This window comes from Vitis vinifera, chromosome 9, assembly GCF_030704535.1.
Source record: "Vitis vinifera cultivar Pinot Noir 40024 chromosome 9, ASM3070453v1".
NCBI classification, from domain to species: Eukaryota; Viridiplantae; Streptophyta; class Magnoliopsida; order Vitales; family Vitaceae; genus Vitis; species Vitis vinifera.
In genome coordinates this window covers 18,493,217-18,509,645 of record NC_081813.1, presented here as the reverse complement: position 1 = coordinate 18,509,645, position 16,429 = coordinate 18,493,217, and the positions used below count along the sequence as shown (strand labels likewise).

At 25.9% G+C, this 16,429-nt stretch overlaps 2 protein-coding genes across 6 annotated transcripts in view; both read left to right on the top strand.

Moving 5' to 3' along the window:
• The window catches only part of LOC104880373 (probable LRR receptor-like serine/threonine-protein kinase At1g53430), a 51,181-nt gene that overhangs the window by 9,304 nt on the left and 25,448 nt on the right, over positions 1-16,429 (top strand). The gene's annotated exons all lie outside the window — the stretch shown is intronic.
• Positions 7,226-15,803, top strand: LOC100852491 (receptor-like protein EIX2). The gene is given in 5 exon segments (XM_019222219.2): positions 7,226-7,340; positions 7,588-8,633; positions 10,677-10,919; positions 12,101-12,292; positions 13,588-15,803. Coding segments are annotated over 4 exon segments (3,534 nt in total). The 5' UTR covers positions 7,226-7,340; positions 7,588-7,609; the 3' UTR covers positions 15,663-15,803.

Here is a 16,429-nt window from a genome sequence, read left to right as displayed (position 1 = left end):
GATCAATACTAGATAGAGAATAAAATTTCATTATTATCAGTCATAATCAAATAAAGTAGTGTACACTGCATACAAAATTGATGAGTCATAAAAAAATACAAACTGTTCTAATATGATTTTAAAATGGTTATTTATTATCGATGTGACTATTTGACTTGACAAACTTTACAACGTGGTCTACACTTCATTCAAAATAAATATTCTTTATTGTGGATTATGATCAAGAAAAAAAATGGATTATTATGATTTGATTTTAGATGGTTAATCATTGTCCATGATTAAATCTAGGCAAATTAAGTTATTAGATATTTGTATAAAAAAAAATTTGGAAGAAACTAATCTATCATAAGGTTATTGCATGTTATGTTTCTCATTAGTTGGAACTTAAAGGAATTAAGTTTGTGGGTTGGATCATATTATTTTCTAATATCATTTTCCTTTGAAGTCAAAAGTAATTACTTAATTTTTTATCTAGAAAATTAATTTCAAAAAATAACTTTAAGAAAATATGATTGAACCTTAACATTTTGGTTATTTTAAAAAAAAAATGTAGACTTTTGGATAATTTTTCAAAAATAATTTTGAAAAAAAAAATCACTAGTGTTTAAAATATCATAGTGGTTTTATTAATTTATATTATGTAGTAAATTGATTTGTTGTTATCTTATCAACTAATATTTTTTAATATAAATTCATTTTTCTAAGGATAATATGAGATAATAGATAAAACCATGAAAGAAAACAAATCCCGTGGACTTTTTTTTTTTTTTAATATTTTATTAAAAGTTTGTGAAATTGTTAATTTTTAGATAAACATTTGAACTATATTTTTTCATTAAAAATGAATATTAATATTTGAAAAAATTTATCTATAAATTATAATATTTTAAAAATTCACACCAATTTTGTTTTACTTCAAAAAAAAAAAACTAAATTATAAGAAATAAATACAAAATAAAGGATGATAATTGTTTCAATAAATAATGTAATGATAAATTTCATATATAATAAAAATACAAATTATGTTTTTTTTTTTTGTTAAAAAGATGGTAATGTTTTAGTGAACATATATATATATATATATATATATTATAAATCTATAAAATTGTATTTATTTATTAAGTTTTTATGGGTTATAGAATTAAAAATTAAAAAGACCCTAATTTTGCAATGAGAAAGCATTATAGAATTAAAAATTTAAGAAAATATTCCCTGGTGGAAGTAGGAATCTTTTGTGAAGACTTTAGAAGAAGTGGAGAGAAGCTAGTTGTGGGTCCGAAGGAATGGACTATTATGATTTGATTTTAAATGATTACTCATTGTCCATGATTAAATGTAGACAAATTATGTAATTAGATATTTGTATGTTTCTCGTTAATTGGGACTTAAGGAATTAAGTTGTGATTTGGATCTTATTATTTTCTATTATGTGTGTATAGGAAAATAAATTAGATGCAATTATAATAATGGTGCTACTTGACATGTTTGGATTCAAAATAACTTTAACTAATTTATAATTGTAGATAATTAATTTTTAAGTTTATAATATTATTGGCAAGCTAGACCTGCTTGATTTATAATAATTTGAGAATATTAAACTTATCTATTACCATTTTGTGTGGACAACCTTTTTCATAGACTTGAATGTTGTAAGGTTTAAAATATTTCAATGTGGTTTTAAGGTTTTGAATGTTTTGAAAGATATCATCCTTTAATATGATTGTAAAGTTATTATCATCTTGTGTGGACTTGAATGTTTCAAAAAGTATCACCCTCCAATATGGTTGTAAGGTTTTATTATTATTATTATTATTATTATTATTTAAACTTATCTATTATCATCTTGTGTGGACACATTTTTCATTGACTTGAATGTTTCAAAAGATCGTTGTAAGGCTATTATCATCTTATCTATTACTATCTTATGTGGACTTGAATGTTTCAAAAGATATCACCTTCATTATTGATGTATAGTTATTATTATTATTATTTGGCCCCTATTTCACCCATTTTCTGGGCAACTTTTGGCCGTTTGAATTTTTATTTTATTTAATTTTCCTTTTTCTAAAACCTTTTTTCTCTTTCTACAAGGGCCTAATTTCTGGGCCCAATATATGGGCCTTTTTTTTCTTGGTTTTTCCTTCTTCATTTTTACTTCCAACTTTCAAAACCTATAATTTTGAACGAGTCAAGGTTCTTTGATTTTTTATTTTTTAATTTTAAAGGATGTTTTACTTAAGCACGATTTAACTTTTTGACTTGATAACGTGATCAATACTACATAGAGAATAAAATTCCATTATCATCCGTCATAGTCAAACAACGTAGTCTACACTTCATACAAAATTGATGGGTCATATAAAAATACAAACTATTCTAATACGATTTTAAAATAGTTATTTATTATACATATGACTATTTGACTTGACAAACTTTACAACGTGGTCTACACTTCATTCAAAATAAATATTCTTTATTGTGGATTATGATCAAGAAAAAAATGGACATTATGATTTGATTTTAGATGGTTAATCATTGTCCATGATTAAATCTAGGCAAATTAAGTTATTAGATATTTGTATAAAAAAAAATTGGAAGAAACTAATATATCATAATAAGGTTATTGCATGTGTATGTTTCTCATTAGTTGAAACTTAAAGGAATTAAGTTTGTGGGTTGGATCATATTATTTTCTAATATCATTTTCCTTTGAAGTCAAAAGTGATTACTTAAAAAAAAATAGAAAACCTTTTTTCTATCTAGAAAATTAATTTCAAGAAACAACCTTAATAAAATATTATTGAACCTTAACATTTGGGTTATTTAAAAAAAAATGTAGACTTTTGGATAATTTTTCAAAAATAATTTTGAAGAAACAAATCACTAGTGTTTAAAATATCATAGTGGTTTTATTAATTTATGTTATGTAGTAAATTGATTTGTTGTTATCTTATCAACTAATATTTTTTAATATAAATTCATTTTTCTAAGGATAATATGAGAAAATAGATAAAACCATGAAAGAAAACAAATCCCGTGGATTTTTTTTTTTTTAATATTTTGTTAAAAGTTTGTGAAATTGTTAATTTTTAGATAAACATTTTAACTATATTTTTTCATTAAAAATGAATATTAATATTTGAAAAAATTTATCTATAAATTATAATATTTTAAAAATTCACACCAATTTTGTTTTACTTAAAAAAAACTAAATTATAAGAAATAAATACAAAATAAAGGATGATAATTGTTTCAATAAATAATGTAATGATAAATTTCATATATAATAAAAATACAAATTATGTTTTTTTTTGTTAAAAAAATGATAATGTTTTAGTGAACATAAAATATATATATATAAATCTATAAAATTTTATTTATTTGTTAAGTTTTTATGGGTTATAGAATTAAAAATTAAAAAGACCCTAATTTTGCAATGAGAAAGCATTATAGAATTAAAAATTTAATAAAAGATTCCCAGGTGGAAATAAGAATCTTTTGTGAAGACTTTGGAAGAAGTGGGGAGGAGCTAGTTGTGGGTCCGGAGGAATGGACTATTATGATTTGATTTTAAATGGTTATTCGTTATTCATGATTAAATCTAGACAAATTATGTAATTAGATATTTATATATTAAAAAATAATTGGAAGGAACTAATCTATTATCATAAGATTATATCATGTGTATATTTCTCATTAGTTGGGACTTGAGGAATTAAGTTGTGGTTTGGATCTTATTATTTTCTAACACAATTTCCTTCGAAGTAAAAAGTGATTACTTTAGTTGCAACACAAATATAGTGTTTAATCTATTATGTGTGTATAGGAAAATAAATTGGATGCAATTATAATAATGATGCTACTTGACATATTTGGATTCAAAATAACTTTAAATAATTTATAATTGTAGATAATTAATTTTAAAATTTATAATATTATTGGCCAAGCTAGACTTTGCTTGATTTATAATAATTTGAGAATATTAAACTTATTCATTACCATTTTGTGTGGACAACATTTTTGATAGACTTGAATGTTGTAAGGTCTAAAATATTTCAATGTGGTTGTAAGGTCTTGAATGTTTTGAAAGATATCATCCTTTAATATGGTTGTAAAGTTATTATCATCTTGTGTGGACAACATTTTTCATTGACTTCAACGTTGTAAGATCTTGAATATTTCAAAAGATATCACTCTTCAATATGGTTGTAAGGCTATTATCATCTTATCTATTACTATCTTACGTGGACTTGAATGTTTCAAAAGATATCACCTTCAATACGGATGTATGGTTATTATTATTATTATTTAGCCCCTATTTCAGCCCATTTTCTGGGCAACTTTTGGCTCGTTGGAATTTTTATTTTATTTAATTTTCCTTTTTCGAAAACCTTTGTTTCCTTTTTACTAGGGCCTAATATATGGGCCTTTTTTTTCTTGGTTTTTCCTTCTCCATTTTTACTTCCAACTTTCAAAACCCATAATTTTGAAAGAGTCAAGGTCTTTTGATTTTTGATTTTTTTTTTTTAAATTTTAAAGGATGTTTTACTTGAGCACAATTTAACTTTTTGACTTGATAATGTGATCAATACTACATAGAGAATAAAATTCCATTACCATCGGTCATAGTCAAACAACGTAGTCTACACTTCATACAAAATTGATGGGTCATATAACAATACAAACTATTCTAATATGATTTTAAAATAGTTATTTATTATCCATATGACTATTTGAATTGACAAACTTTATAATGTGGTCTACACTCCATTCAAAATAAATATTCTTTATTGTGGATTATGATCAAGAAAAAAATGGACATTATGATTTGATTTTAGATGGTTAATCATTGTCATGATTAATTTTAGGCAAATTAGGTTATTAGATATTTGAATAATAAAAAATTAAAAAAAATAAATTGGAAGAAACTAATATATTGTAATAAGGTTATTGCATGTGTATGTTTCTCATTAGTTGGAACTTAAAGAAATTATGTTTTTGGGTTGGATCATATTATTTTCTAATATCATTTTCCTTTGAAGTCAAAAGTGATTACTTAAATTGCAAGATAGATATAATGTTTAATCTACTATGTGTGTGTAAAAATGAATTGAAAGCAATTATATTAATGATGTTATTTTGACATATTTGGATTTAAAATAACTTTTCAATGTTTTCATAATTTACAATTATGGATAATAAATATTTAATTTTATTATTATTTTTGGCTATCCAATAGTTATCTTTATTTTTATACATTAAGATAAAATTAATGGTATGGTTGACATATATATTTGTTCTCCTTCCTATATTTATTAAATACTAAGTCAAGGTCTAATTTTAGATAAACTAGTTTATACAAGTATTTTCCCTTTATTTAGTAACATTTTGCTTTAAAAAAAAAATCTATCTTTTCATGCAAGTATTTTTCCTTTTTTATTGATATATTTCACAAAATTTATTTTAATTTTGTTTGAACAAAAGTAGTAATGTGGACTAAGATCAATTTTCCCTTTATTATGGTGCTATTTGACAATTTTCTTTTAATTTTATTTAAAGAAAAGCTATAATATATAATAAGGCATTTTGGTAAAGGTAACAATTAATCAATTCATTTCTTGACTAGTTGATTATTTCCTTTAATTTTGTATAATGATATAAAATCAGTGTTTTGATCACTATTAAACACTTCTTTTTATCCAATATTATAATTAGATGTGAAGTTGTTAACTTTATTTTTTAGGTGAAGAATGACCTTCATGATAAAAAGAATTGAGTCAAGGCCTTTATTTTATTTTATCTTATTATATTTTTTAAAATTTTGGAAGATGTCTTACTTGAACACGGTATAACTTTTTGACTTGATAACGTAGTCAACACTACATAGAGAATAAAGTTCGTTAATCATCGATCATGATCAAACAACGTGATCTATGATTCTTACAAGATTAATGGGTCATGAAAAAGATACAAACTATTTTATTTTATTTTTTCATTTTAAAGGATGCTTTACTTGAATGTAATTTAAGTCTCAAATTAATTCTTTAAAAGTAATAGAATTTTTAAAACACCCAAAACATTAAGTTTTTTTTCTTGATTTGAGGTCTATTCGTCTAGTAATAAAAAATAAAAAATTATAGTTCTACCCAGAAAATAGACAACAAGAGTCATTATAAACCATTTTTATCTATAAATTTATGCTATTAATTGAGTCCGTATGTGAATTTGAAAGTATTTCTAAAAATTATTAGATTCATTAAAGGATCGAAACATTAAGTTTTGCTAGATTTAATTTATTTTTCTAGTAAAAAATTCAAAAAAATATAGTTATGTGTTGTAATAAGAAACTAAAAAAGTCATCCATGATAAATTTTGGTTCATGACTTTTTTTGTATTAATTAAATTAACTTTTAACTTTGATGACAATTTAGTATTAATTAAATTGATTTTGAGTTTCAAATTATTTTTAAAATGAATAAATCCTTTATGTTAAGTATTATTTGATTCAAAATCTATATGCCTAATAAAAAAAATTAGAGAAGTTAAAGAAAATAAAAAAAAAATACGTATAATTAAGAGAAAGATCATATTTGATGATTTTGTATCATTGGTTGGTAAAGAAAAAATGAAAGAAGAAAGAGATTGTATTTATTATTTTTTTTTATGTTTTCCTTTTGTTTTTAAAAACAAGTGAGAAGAAATTTTATTTATTTTCTAAAAGTTGTTCTCTGTTTAACTTTATTTTAAAAATTTGTTTTTGGGATAAAACATGCCAAATAGTGCTATGAATTTCTAAATTATACCACCAAATAAGCCCATCGATTCAATACTATTTTTGTATGTTGAATGATCTAAGCTCTTGACTTATTCTTAGCACCTTGATATACATATTTTATTTTTCCCAATTAAGATCTTTCAAAATTTAAACAAGTGTAGTTTTTTTTACTCATAGGTGAATTTTAATGTTTATTTTAATCTTATTGACCTTGACTTAGTGCCAACTCATGGTCTTTCAATCCACATCTTTTTTATCTTCAAGTGAAGGTCTTCAATTAAGACACTTGGTTTTTTGTGGTGGAGGTAAGGACTCTGAGTCATTTTCCACTCAATTAGAATTTAATATGATTGAAAAAACAAGGAAAATAAGAAAGTGAGGCTATCATTGTCATCACTTTAAGCAATCTTCTATATATTTTAGTTGAATTGAAAAAACAAGGAAAACAAGAAAGAAGTTTCAGGTAAGGTTGAACTCGACTAATATTGATAAACTACTTTTAATGTGCTTTTCTATCTAATCCTTCTAACTCTCGTGTAGGTGATTTCAGTTCTCGCCAATCAAAGTAAGGTTGAATATCTATGAGATGATTACTACTGTTTTTCTTAGTATATATTTACATATGCTATGAGTAGATCTTTTAAAATTATATTAGACTGGTGACATTTCTTAAATGTGTCGGTTAAAATAAGTTTGTCATGTTGATGCAACTGTCTTTTTAATTTTATCAATTTTTCATTTTGATGTCAAAAATAAAATTTTAATTTAATTCAAGAAAATGCTGACTACATATTGGAATTCAATTTTTACAGGTGCTCAACTTAGAATATTTACATGGAGAGAATTTCAATTCTTGGTTTCATTTTAGCCATTCTCTATTTCATAACAACGGAACTTGCATGTAATGGTTATACCCATATGAGCAACAACATTCAATCTGAACAAGAGGCTCTTATTGACTTCAAAAGTGGTCTCAAAGATCCCAACAATCGACTTTCATCATGGAAAGGAAGCAATTATTGCTATTGGCAAGGAATTACTTGTGAAAAAGACACAGGAATTGTCATTTCCATTGATCTTCATAACCCTTATCCTCGTGAGAATGTATATGGGAACTGGAGCTCTATGAACTTGAGTGGAGAAATTAGACCTTCATTGACAAAACTCAAGTCTTTGAAATATCTAGATTTGAGTTTCAACTCATTCAAAGGCATGCCAATTCCTCAATTATTCGGGTCTTTGAAGAATTTACTATATCTAAACTTATCAGGTGCTGGGTTTAGTGGTACAATTCCTTCAAATTTTGGAAATCTTTCTAATTTGCAGTATCTTGATCTTTCTTTTGAAGATCTGAGTTATGATGATTTTGAATATTTTGAATATTTTGAATATTTTAATGATTTATCTATTGGCAATATTGAATGGATGGCTAGTCTTGTTTCCTTGAAGTATCTTGGTATGGATTATGTTAACCTCTCATCAGTAGGAAGTGAATGGGTCGAGGTGATAAACAAACTTCCAATTTTAACAGAGTTGCATCTAGATGGTTGTAGCCTCTCTGGCTCAATTCCATCTCCAAGCTTTGTTAACTTTACTTCACTTCTTGTTATAAGCATCAACTCGAACCAATTCATTTCTATGTTTCCGGAATGGCTTCTAAATGTTAGCAGCCTTGGATCCATTGATATAAGCTACAATCAATTACATGGGAGGATTCCACTTGGTCTTGGTGAGCTACCCAATTTGCAATACATAGATCTATCTGGGAATGACAATCTCCGGGGCAGTATCTCTCAACTATTGAGGAAGAGTTGGAAAAAGATAGAATTTCTCAATTTTGGTGGAAATGAATTACATGGTAAGTTCTTCTCTTAATAGAAAAATTGATATTTCTTTGTTTGTATGTAAATGTGTAATTAAATATATATAGTTGATGATTGTGTATATAAGTTCTTATTGAATATGTATTAGCATACAATATCAAATAATCACTATATTTTGTTCTCATAGTGGAAATAAATTTATACTTACTAATAAAACATTATTTTGAATTTTAAATTTCTTAGAAGGAAATTTAGGGTTTTTTATTTATTTATTTATTTATTTTTTATCTAAGAAAAAGTATATAGTTTGACACTTTATGCTTATGAAGTATCTATATTATTTAACAATTTTTTTGTGTAAGGGTAAGTGATTATAAAAGGTGCATGTCTATGTAACTAATAAAAGAATTGTACTTATAGGAATATGATTTTTTTAATCCTCAACCTCCTTTTTTTATTTTAAATTAGTTGATCAATGATTTATTATTTATTATTTTAAATAATAATAGTAGTATCATTTTCATACATTATTATATTAATTATTTTTTTAATGCTTTCATTTCTATAGTAAGATTTTGACATGCTCTCATTTTTTCAATTTATTTTGTTATTGGGAATAATAATTTGAGTATGCACTAAGTTGAATATTTATATTACGGTTGAATTGATATATTACGTACTTTGTTAGTGTCACTTTTTTTTATATATAATATTTTACTAGTTTTAGTTATTAAATAGTTTATTCTCATGGTATACTTTGTTTTAAACTATTCTATCAAAGTTTTATTCTAGATTGTCATGTTTATCTTAAGGTGTTTCTTGTTCCTATAAAATTTAAATAATTATAATTTACTATTCATTTATTTTTGAAAATCTTGTAATTAATAAATGAAAAACAACATTAGATTGAAATCTAAAAAATTTACTTTCTTTGTAACTCCAAAAAGAATTTATATTCCTATTTTGACAATTTAAGTTTGTTAAGAATCTTTATCATCAAATAACTTTCAATCATCTCTTGCACATTTTCAATTTCTATTTTCTCTCCATGATTCATCTATTATGTCAAATTATTGTAATTTATATATTGAGATATGACATTTCATGGTTGAGACAAGTAATTGAAACCATAAAATTGAACATTAAGTGAATATAATATGACATTTCATGTTCTTAAATACTGTTATTGAAATTTAAAAAATTTAAGATAGTAAATTTTTTTCTAATATTCATGGTTTTTAAAACAATTTTTAAATACCATTACTTTTTATGGTAAAGGTTTACTATTTATATTATGGTTTCTATGAATTTCTATCTTTAGAAATAAAACATTAGAAGTTCCAAACACAACCTTAGCGTTTTTTTTTTCATCATTAAGAGAATTGACTAAAATCCAAATCAAGAAGTTAATATTAACCTCTATCCTAAAGGGGAAGTAATTGTTGCCATATGAGTTTTGTGTCTTGCAAACTTAATTAATTAGATTAGACCTTTATTGATAAAATTGAAGTCTCTAAAATATTTAGATTTCAGTGACAATTTGATTGAAGGACATCCTCACTCCTCAATTAATTTAGATATTTCATTTCATTACATATCCTTTGTATATTTTAGTTAGACTATAAACCATGTTGCTTCGTCATTTTACTAATTTTAGTTTATTATAAGTTTCTCACTTTTTATTTAATTTTGCTAGTTTCTTGTAGCGTTATTGTTTCAAAATATTAAACTAGGTTGAATTCCTAGTTTTCTCTTGCTTTATTCTTTAATGGCAGTTTCTACTGGTATATAACTTAGATAACTATAATTTTTGATTCACATTTTCTAGGAGTTTGTACATAAGTAGAATAACCACTTGGAATTAAAATAATTGTTTAGAAAAACATATTTTTTTTCATTGCTAAAATAAAAATTTATCTTTTGAATAATAATTTATTTTGTTCATGAATAATAATTTTTCTTATTTTTTCTTTAAATTAATTGTTCATGAATTAATTTATTTTGTTACTTACTATTTTTATTATTTGTTTATTACATAATTTTAATTAATACATATTTTTTAATCTTGCTCATTACAGGTCCAATTCCAAGCTCTTTTGGAAACTTTTGCAACTTAAAATATCTGAATTTGGGGGGAAGTTACTTGAATGGAAGTTTACCTGAGATTATCAAGGGAATTGAAACCTGCAGTTCTAAAAGTCCTTTGCCTAATTTGATGGAGTTATACTTGAATGGCAATCAATTGATGGGAAAATTGCCAAATTGGTTGGGTGAGCTTAAAAATCTTAGGGAACTCGATTTATCCGGCAACAGACTTGAAGGTCACATCCCTACTTCTTTATGGACATTGCCAAATTACTGCTTTTTTAAATAGTAAAAAAATTTATATTCCTATTTTGACAATTTACGTTTGTTAAGAATCTTTATCATCAAATAACTTTCAATCATCTCTTGCACATTTTCAATTTCTATTTTCTCTCCATAATTCATCTATTATGCCAAATTATTGTAATTTATATATTGAGATATGACATTTCATGGTTGAGACAAGTAATTGAAACCATAAAATTGAACATTAAGTGAATATAATATGACATTTCATGTTCTTAAATATTGTTATTGAAATTTAAAAAATTTAAGATAGTAAATTTTTTTCTAATATTCATGGTTTTTAAAACAATTTTTAAATATCATTACTTTTTATGGTAAAGTTTTACTATTTATATTAGGGTTTCTATGAATTTCTATCTTTAGAAATAAAACATTAGAAGTTCCAAACACAACCTTAGAGAATTGACTAAAATCCAAATCAAGAAGTTAATATTGACCTCTATCCTAAAGGGGAAGCAATTGTTGCCATATGAGTTTTTACTTTGATATATTGTCTCTTTTAAACTTAATTAATTAGATTAGACCTTTATTGATAAAATTGAAGTCTCTAAAATATTTAGATTTGAGTGACAATTTGATTTAAGGATATCCTCACTCCTCAATTAATTTAGATATTTCATTTCATTGCATATCCTTTGTATATTTTAGTTAGATTATAAACCATGTTGCTTCACCATTTTACTGATTTTAGTTTATTATAAGTTTCTCACTTTTTATTTAATTTTGCTAGTTTCTTGTAGTGTTATTGTTTCAAAATATTAAACTAGGTTGAATTCCTAGTTTTCTCTAGCTTTATTCTTTAATGGTAGTTTCTACTGGTATATAGCTTAGATAACTATAATTTTTTATTCACATTTTCTAGGAGTTTGTAAATAAATAGAATAACCACTTAGAATTAAAATAATTGTTTAGAAAAATATATTTTTTTCATTGCTAAAATAAAAATTTATCTTTTGAATAATAATTTATTTTGTTCATGAATAATAATTTTTCTTACTTTTTCTTTAAATTAATTGTTCATGAATTAATTAATTTTTTTATTTACTATTTTTATTATTTGTTTATTACATAATTTTAATTAATACATATTTTTTAATCTTGCTCATTACAGGTCCAATTCCAAGCTCTTTTGGAAACTTCTGCAACTTAAAATATCTGAATTTGGGGGGTAATTACTTGAATGGAAGTTTACCTGAGATTATCAAGGGAATTGAAACCTGCAGTTCTAAAAGTCCTTTGCCTAATTTGACGGAGTTATACTTGGATGACAGTCAATTGATGGGAAAATTGCCAAATTGGTTGGGTGAGCTTAAAAATCTTAGGGTACTCAGTTTATTCGACAACAGACTTGAAGGTCACATCCTTACTTCTTTATGGACATTGCCAAATTACTGCTTTTTTAAACAGTAAAAAAATTTATATTCCTATTTTGACAATTTACGTTTGTTAAGAATCTTTATCATCAAATAACTTTCAATCATCTCTTGCACATTTTCAATTTCTATTTTCTCTCCATAATTCATCTATTATGCCAAATTATTGTAATTTATATATTGAGATATGACATTTCATGGTTGAGACAAGTAATTGAAACCATAAAATTGAACATTAAGTGAATATAATATGACATTTCATGTTCTTAAATACTGTTATTGAAATTTAAAAAATTTAAGATAGTAAATTTTTTTCTAATATTCATGGTTTTTAAAACAATTTTTAAATATCATTACTTTTTATGGTAAAGTTTTACTATTTATATTAGGGTTTCTATGAATTTCTATCTTTAGAAATAAAACATTAGAAGTTCCAAACACAACGCGTTTTTTTTTTTTTTTTTCATCATTAAGAGAATTGACTAAAATCCAAATCAAGAAGTTAATATTAACCTCTATCCTAAAGGGGAAGTAATTGTTGCCATATGAGTTTTGTGTCTTGTAAACTTAATTAATTAGATCAGACCTTTATTGATAAAATTGAAGTCTCTAAAATATTTAGATTTGAGTGACAATTTGATTGAAGGACATCCTCACTCCTCAATTAATTTAGATATTTCATTTCATTGCATATCCTTTGTATATTTTAGTTAGACTATAAACCATGTTGCTTCGTCATTTTACTAATTTTAGTTTATTATAAGTTTCTCACTTTTTATTTAATTTTGCTAGTTTCTTATAGTGTTGTTGTTTCAAGATATTAAATTAGGTTGAATTCCTAGTTTTCTCTTGCTTTATTTTCATCGCTAAAATAAAAATTTATCTTTTGATAACTTGATTTCTTAATCCTTTGGTTTATATTTTGATTTTCTATCTTCTCTCATTGAACTATCACTTTGTTCAAAAAAATTATTTTATTTTTAAAGGAACAATTAATATCAATGATTAATCCTACTATTCTTATAACATTGAAATAAATTATTTTATTTTATGGTTATCAGAAAAGATAAAAAAAAAATACCAATTCATGAATAATAATAATTTTTCTTACTTTTTCTTTAAATTAATTGTTCATGAATTAATTAATTTTGTTATTTACTATTTTTATTATTTGTTTATTACATAATTTTAATTAATACATATTTTTTAATCTTGCTCATTATAGGTCCAATTCCAAGCTCTTTTGGAAACTTTTGCAACTTAAAATATCTGGATTTGAGTATTAATTACTTGAATGGAAGTTTACCTGAGATTATCAAGGGATTTGAAACCTGCAGTTCTAAAAGTCCTTTGCCTAATTTGACGGAGTTATACTTGTATGAGAATCAATTGATGGGAAAATTGCCAAATTGGTTGGGTGAGCTTAAAAATCTTAGGAGCCTCGGTTTATCATTCAACAAACTTGAAGGTCCCATCCCTGCTTCTTTATGGACATTGCAACACCTGGAGTCCCTGTCCATTGGAATGAATGAGTTGAATGGAAGTCTCCCAGATAGTATTGGTCAGCTTTCAGAATTGCAATTATTGGATGTTGGTTCCAATCAATTGAGTGGAAGTCTCTCTGAACAACATTTTTGGAAGCTAAGTAAGTTGGAGTATCTAAACATGGACTCCAATTCTTTCCGTTTGAATGTTAGTCCTAATTGGGTTCCCCCGTTCCAGGTGCATTATCTTCTTATGGGTTCATGCCACTTGGGTCCTTCATTTCCGGTTTGGCTTCAATCTCAGAAGAACCTCCAGTATCTTGATTTCTCAAATGCTAGCATTTCAAGTCATATTCCAAATTGGTTTTGGAATATTTCTTTCAATCTGTATTACTTAAGTTTTTCTCACAATCAGTTACAAGGTTAGTTACCAAATTCATTGAATTTTTCTTATTCACAAATCGATTTCAGTTCCAACCTCTTTGAAGGACCTATTCCTTTTTCAATCAAAGGGGTGGAATTTCTAGATCTCTCTCATAATAAATTTTCTGGCCTTATCCCACTTAGCAGAGGTGAATCCTTGTTAGACTTGAGTTACCTTCGTCTTTCTCATAATCAAATAACAGGGACCATCCCAAATTCCATAGGACACCTCACCTCTCTTGAAGTCATTGATTTTTCAAGGAATAATTTGACCGGAAGCATTCCTTCTACCATAAATAATTGCTCTCACCTAATTGTTTTGGACCTTGGAAATAACAATTTGTCTGGGATGATACCAAAGTCATTAGGTCGGTTACAATCGCTCCAATCACTACACCTGAATGACAACAAGCTTTTAGGAGAGCTTCCTTCATCTTTCCAAAATTTATCAAGTTTGGAACTCCTTGATCTCAGTTATAACGAATTATCGGGTAAGGTTCCATCATGGATTGGAACTGCTTTCATAAATCTCGTAATACTCAACTTGAGGTCGAATGCATTTTTTGGAAGACTTCCCGATCGACTTTCAAATTTAAGCTCCCTACATGTCTTAGACCTTGCACAAAACAATTTGACTGGTAAAATTCCAGCCACTTTGGTGGAGCTTAAAGCCATGGCTCAGGAGCGTAACATGGATATGTATTCTTTGTATCACAGTGGGAATGGCTCTCGATATGATGAAAGGTTGATTGTGATTACAAAAGGCCAAAGTCTTGAATACACGAGGACTCTTTCTCTTGTTGTTAGCATCGATCTATCCGACAATAATTTAAGTGGAGAGTTTCCCGAGGGAATAACAAAATTGTCTGGTTTGGTGTTTCTAAACTTGTCCATGAATCACATCATTGGCCAAATTCCTGAAAGCATTTCAATGTTGCGTCAGTTGTCCTCTCTTGATCTATCAAGCAACAAGCTTTCTGGCACCATTCCTTCAAGCATGTCCTCGTTAACATTCTTGGGTTATTTGAATCTATCAAATAATAATTTCTCTGGTAAGATCCCCTTTGCAGGGCAAATGACAACTTTCACAGAGTTGACCTTTACTGGAAACCCGAATCTTTGTGGAACTCCACTAGTCACAAAATGTCAGGATGAAGACCTAGATAAAAGGCAAAGTGTTCTTGAGGACAAAATTGATGGTGGCTATATTGATAAGTGGTTTTACTTAAGCATTGGCTTGGGATTTGCGGTGGGCATTTTAGTTCCTTATTTTGTTTTAGCAATAAGAAGATCTTGGTGTGATGCCTATTTTGATTTTGTGGACAAAATTGTCAAGTGGCTACTGTTCAAAAGAAGAGTGACTTATGCCAAAAATCATGCACGAAGGCAATAAATTTTGTTTGTAGATCTTCATATGCTTTATGATTTACTATAAGCTTTGGAAGTGAATTCCATCACTATTGTAATAGAAGAAATGGCTTTGCTTTTAATTTATTCAATGATAATTACTTTATGTTATTATATCTTCATATTAGTTTCAGGTATGCTACTAATTTATACTCTAATTTTTAATTTTATTCTATTGATTTATTGTTAAGATAAATTGTGATTTTCAAATGTTATAACCTTTTTAACTGCTACTGAAAAAGAAAAACAACAAATATCTTTTCCCATTGTAAGTAAAATTAATAATAGCCCCCTAAAAACTTTTGATTAAAAAGTATTAGAAGAAAATTCTAATTTTAAATTTTTAGATTACCAAATGACAATCAGACAAGAGAGAGAAAGAGAGGGATTGTGGCTCCTAGGCTCCCACCTAGAGATTGTGTCTCTAACCTATGGCATGGATTTGCTTATGTAAACTAGGTTTGGCAAAATTAAAAATTTTTCACTAATGAATGAGTCATAGCCTAACTCCATATCGTGCACCATTATATGGATATTAAATTCAAACTTGGTGGAAATACCACAATGATAGATTTATATGATCATTGTATCTATTATTAAAGATATGTATTACTACCTATTAAATTATTGATTGTTTAAAGTTAAAAATTATGCTATCACTGTAAGATGTTGCTCATACATACACTCAAAGAAATTAATAATTTAATCATTAATGCAATATGTATTAATGATGAATTTATAAAAATAACAATC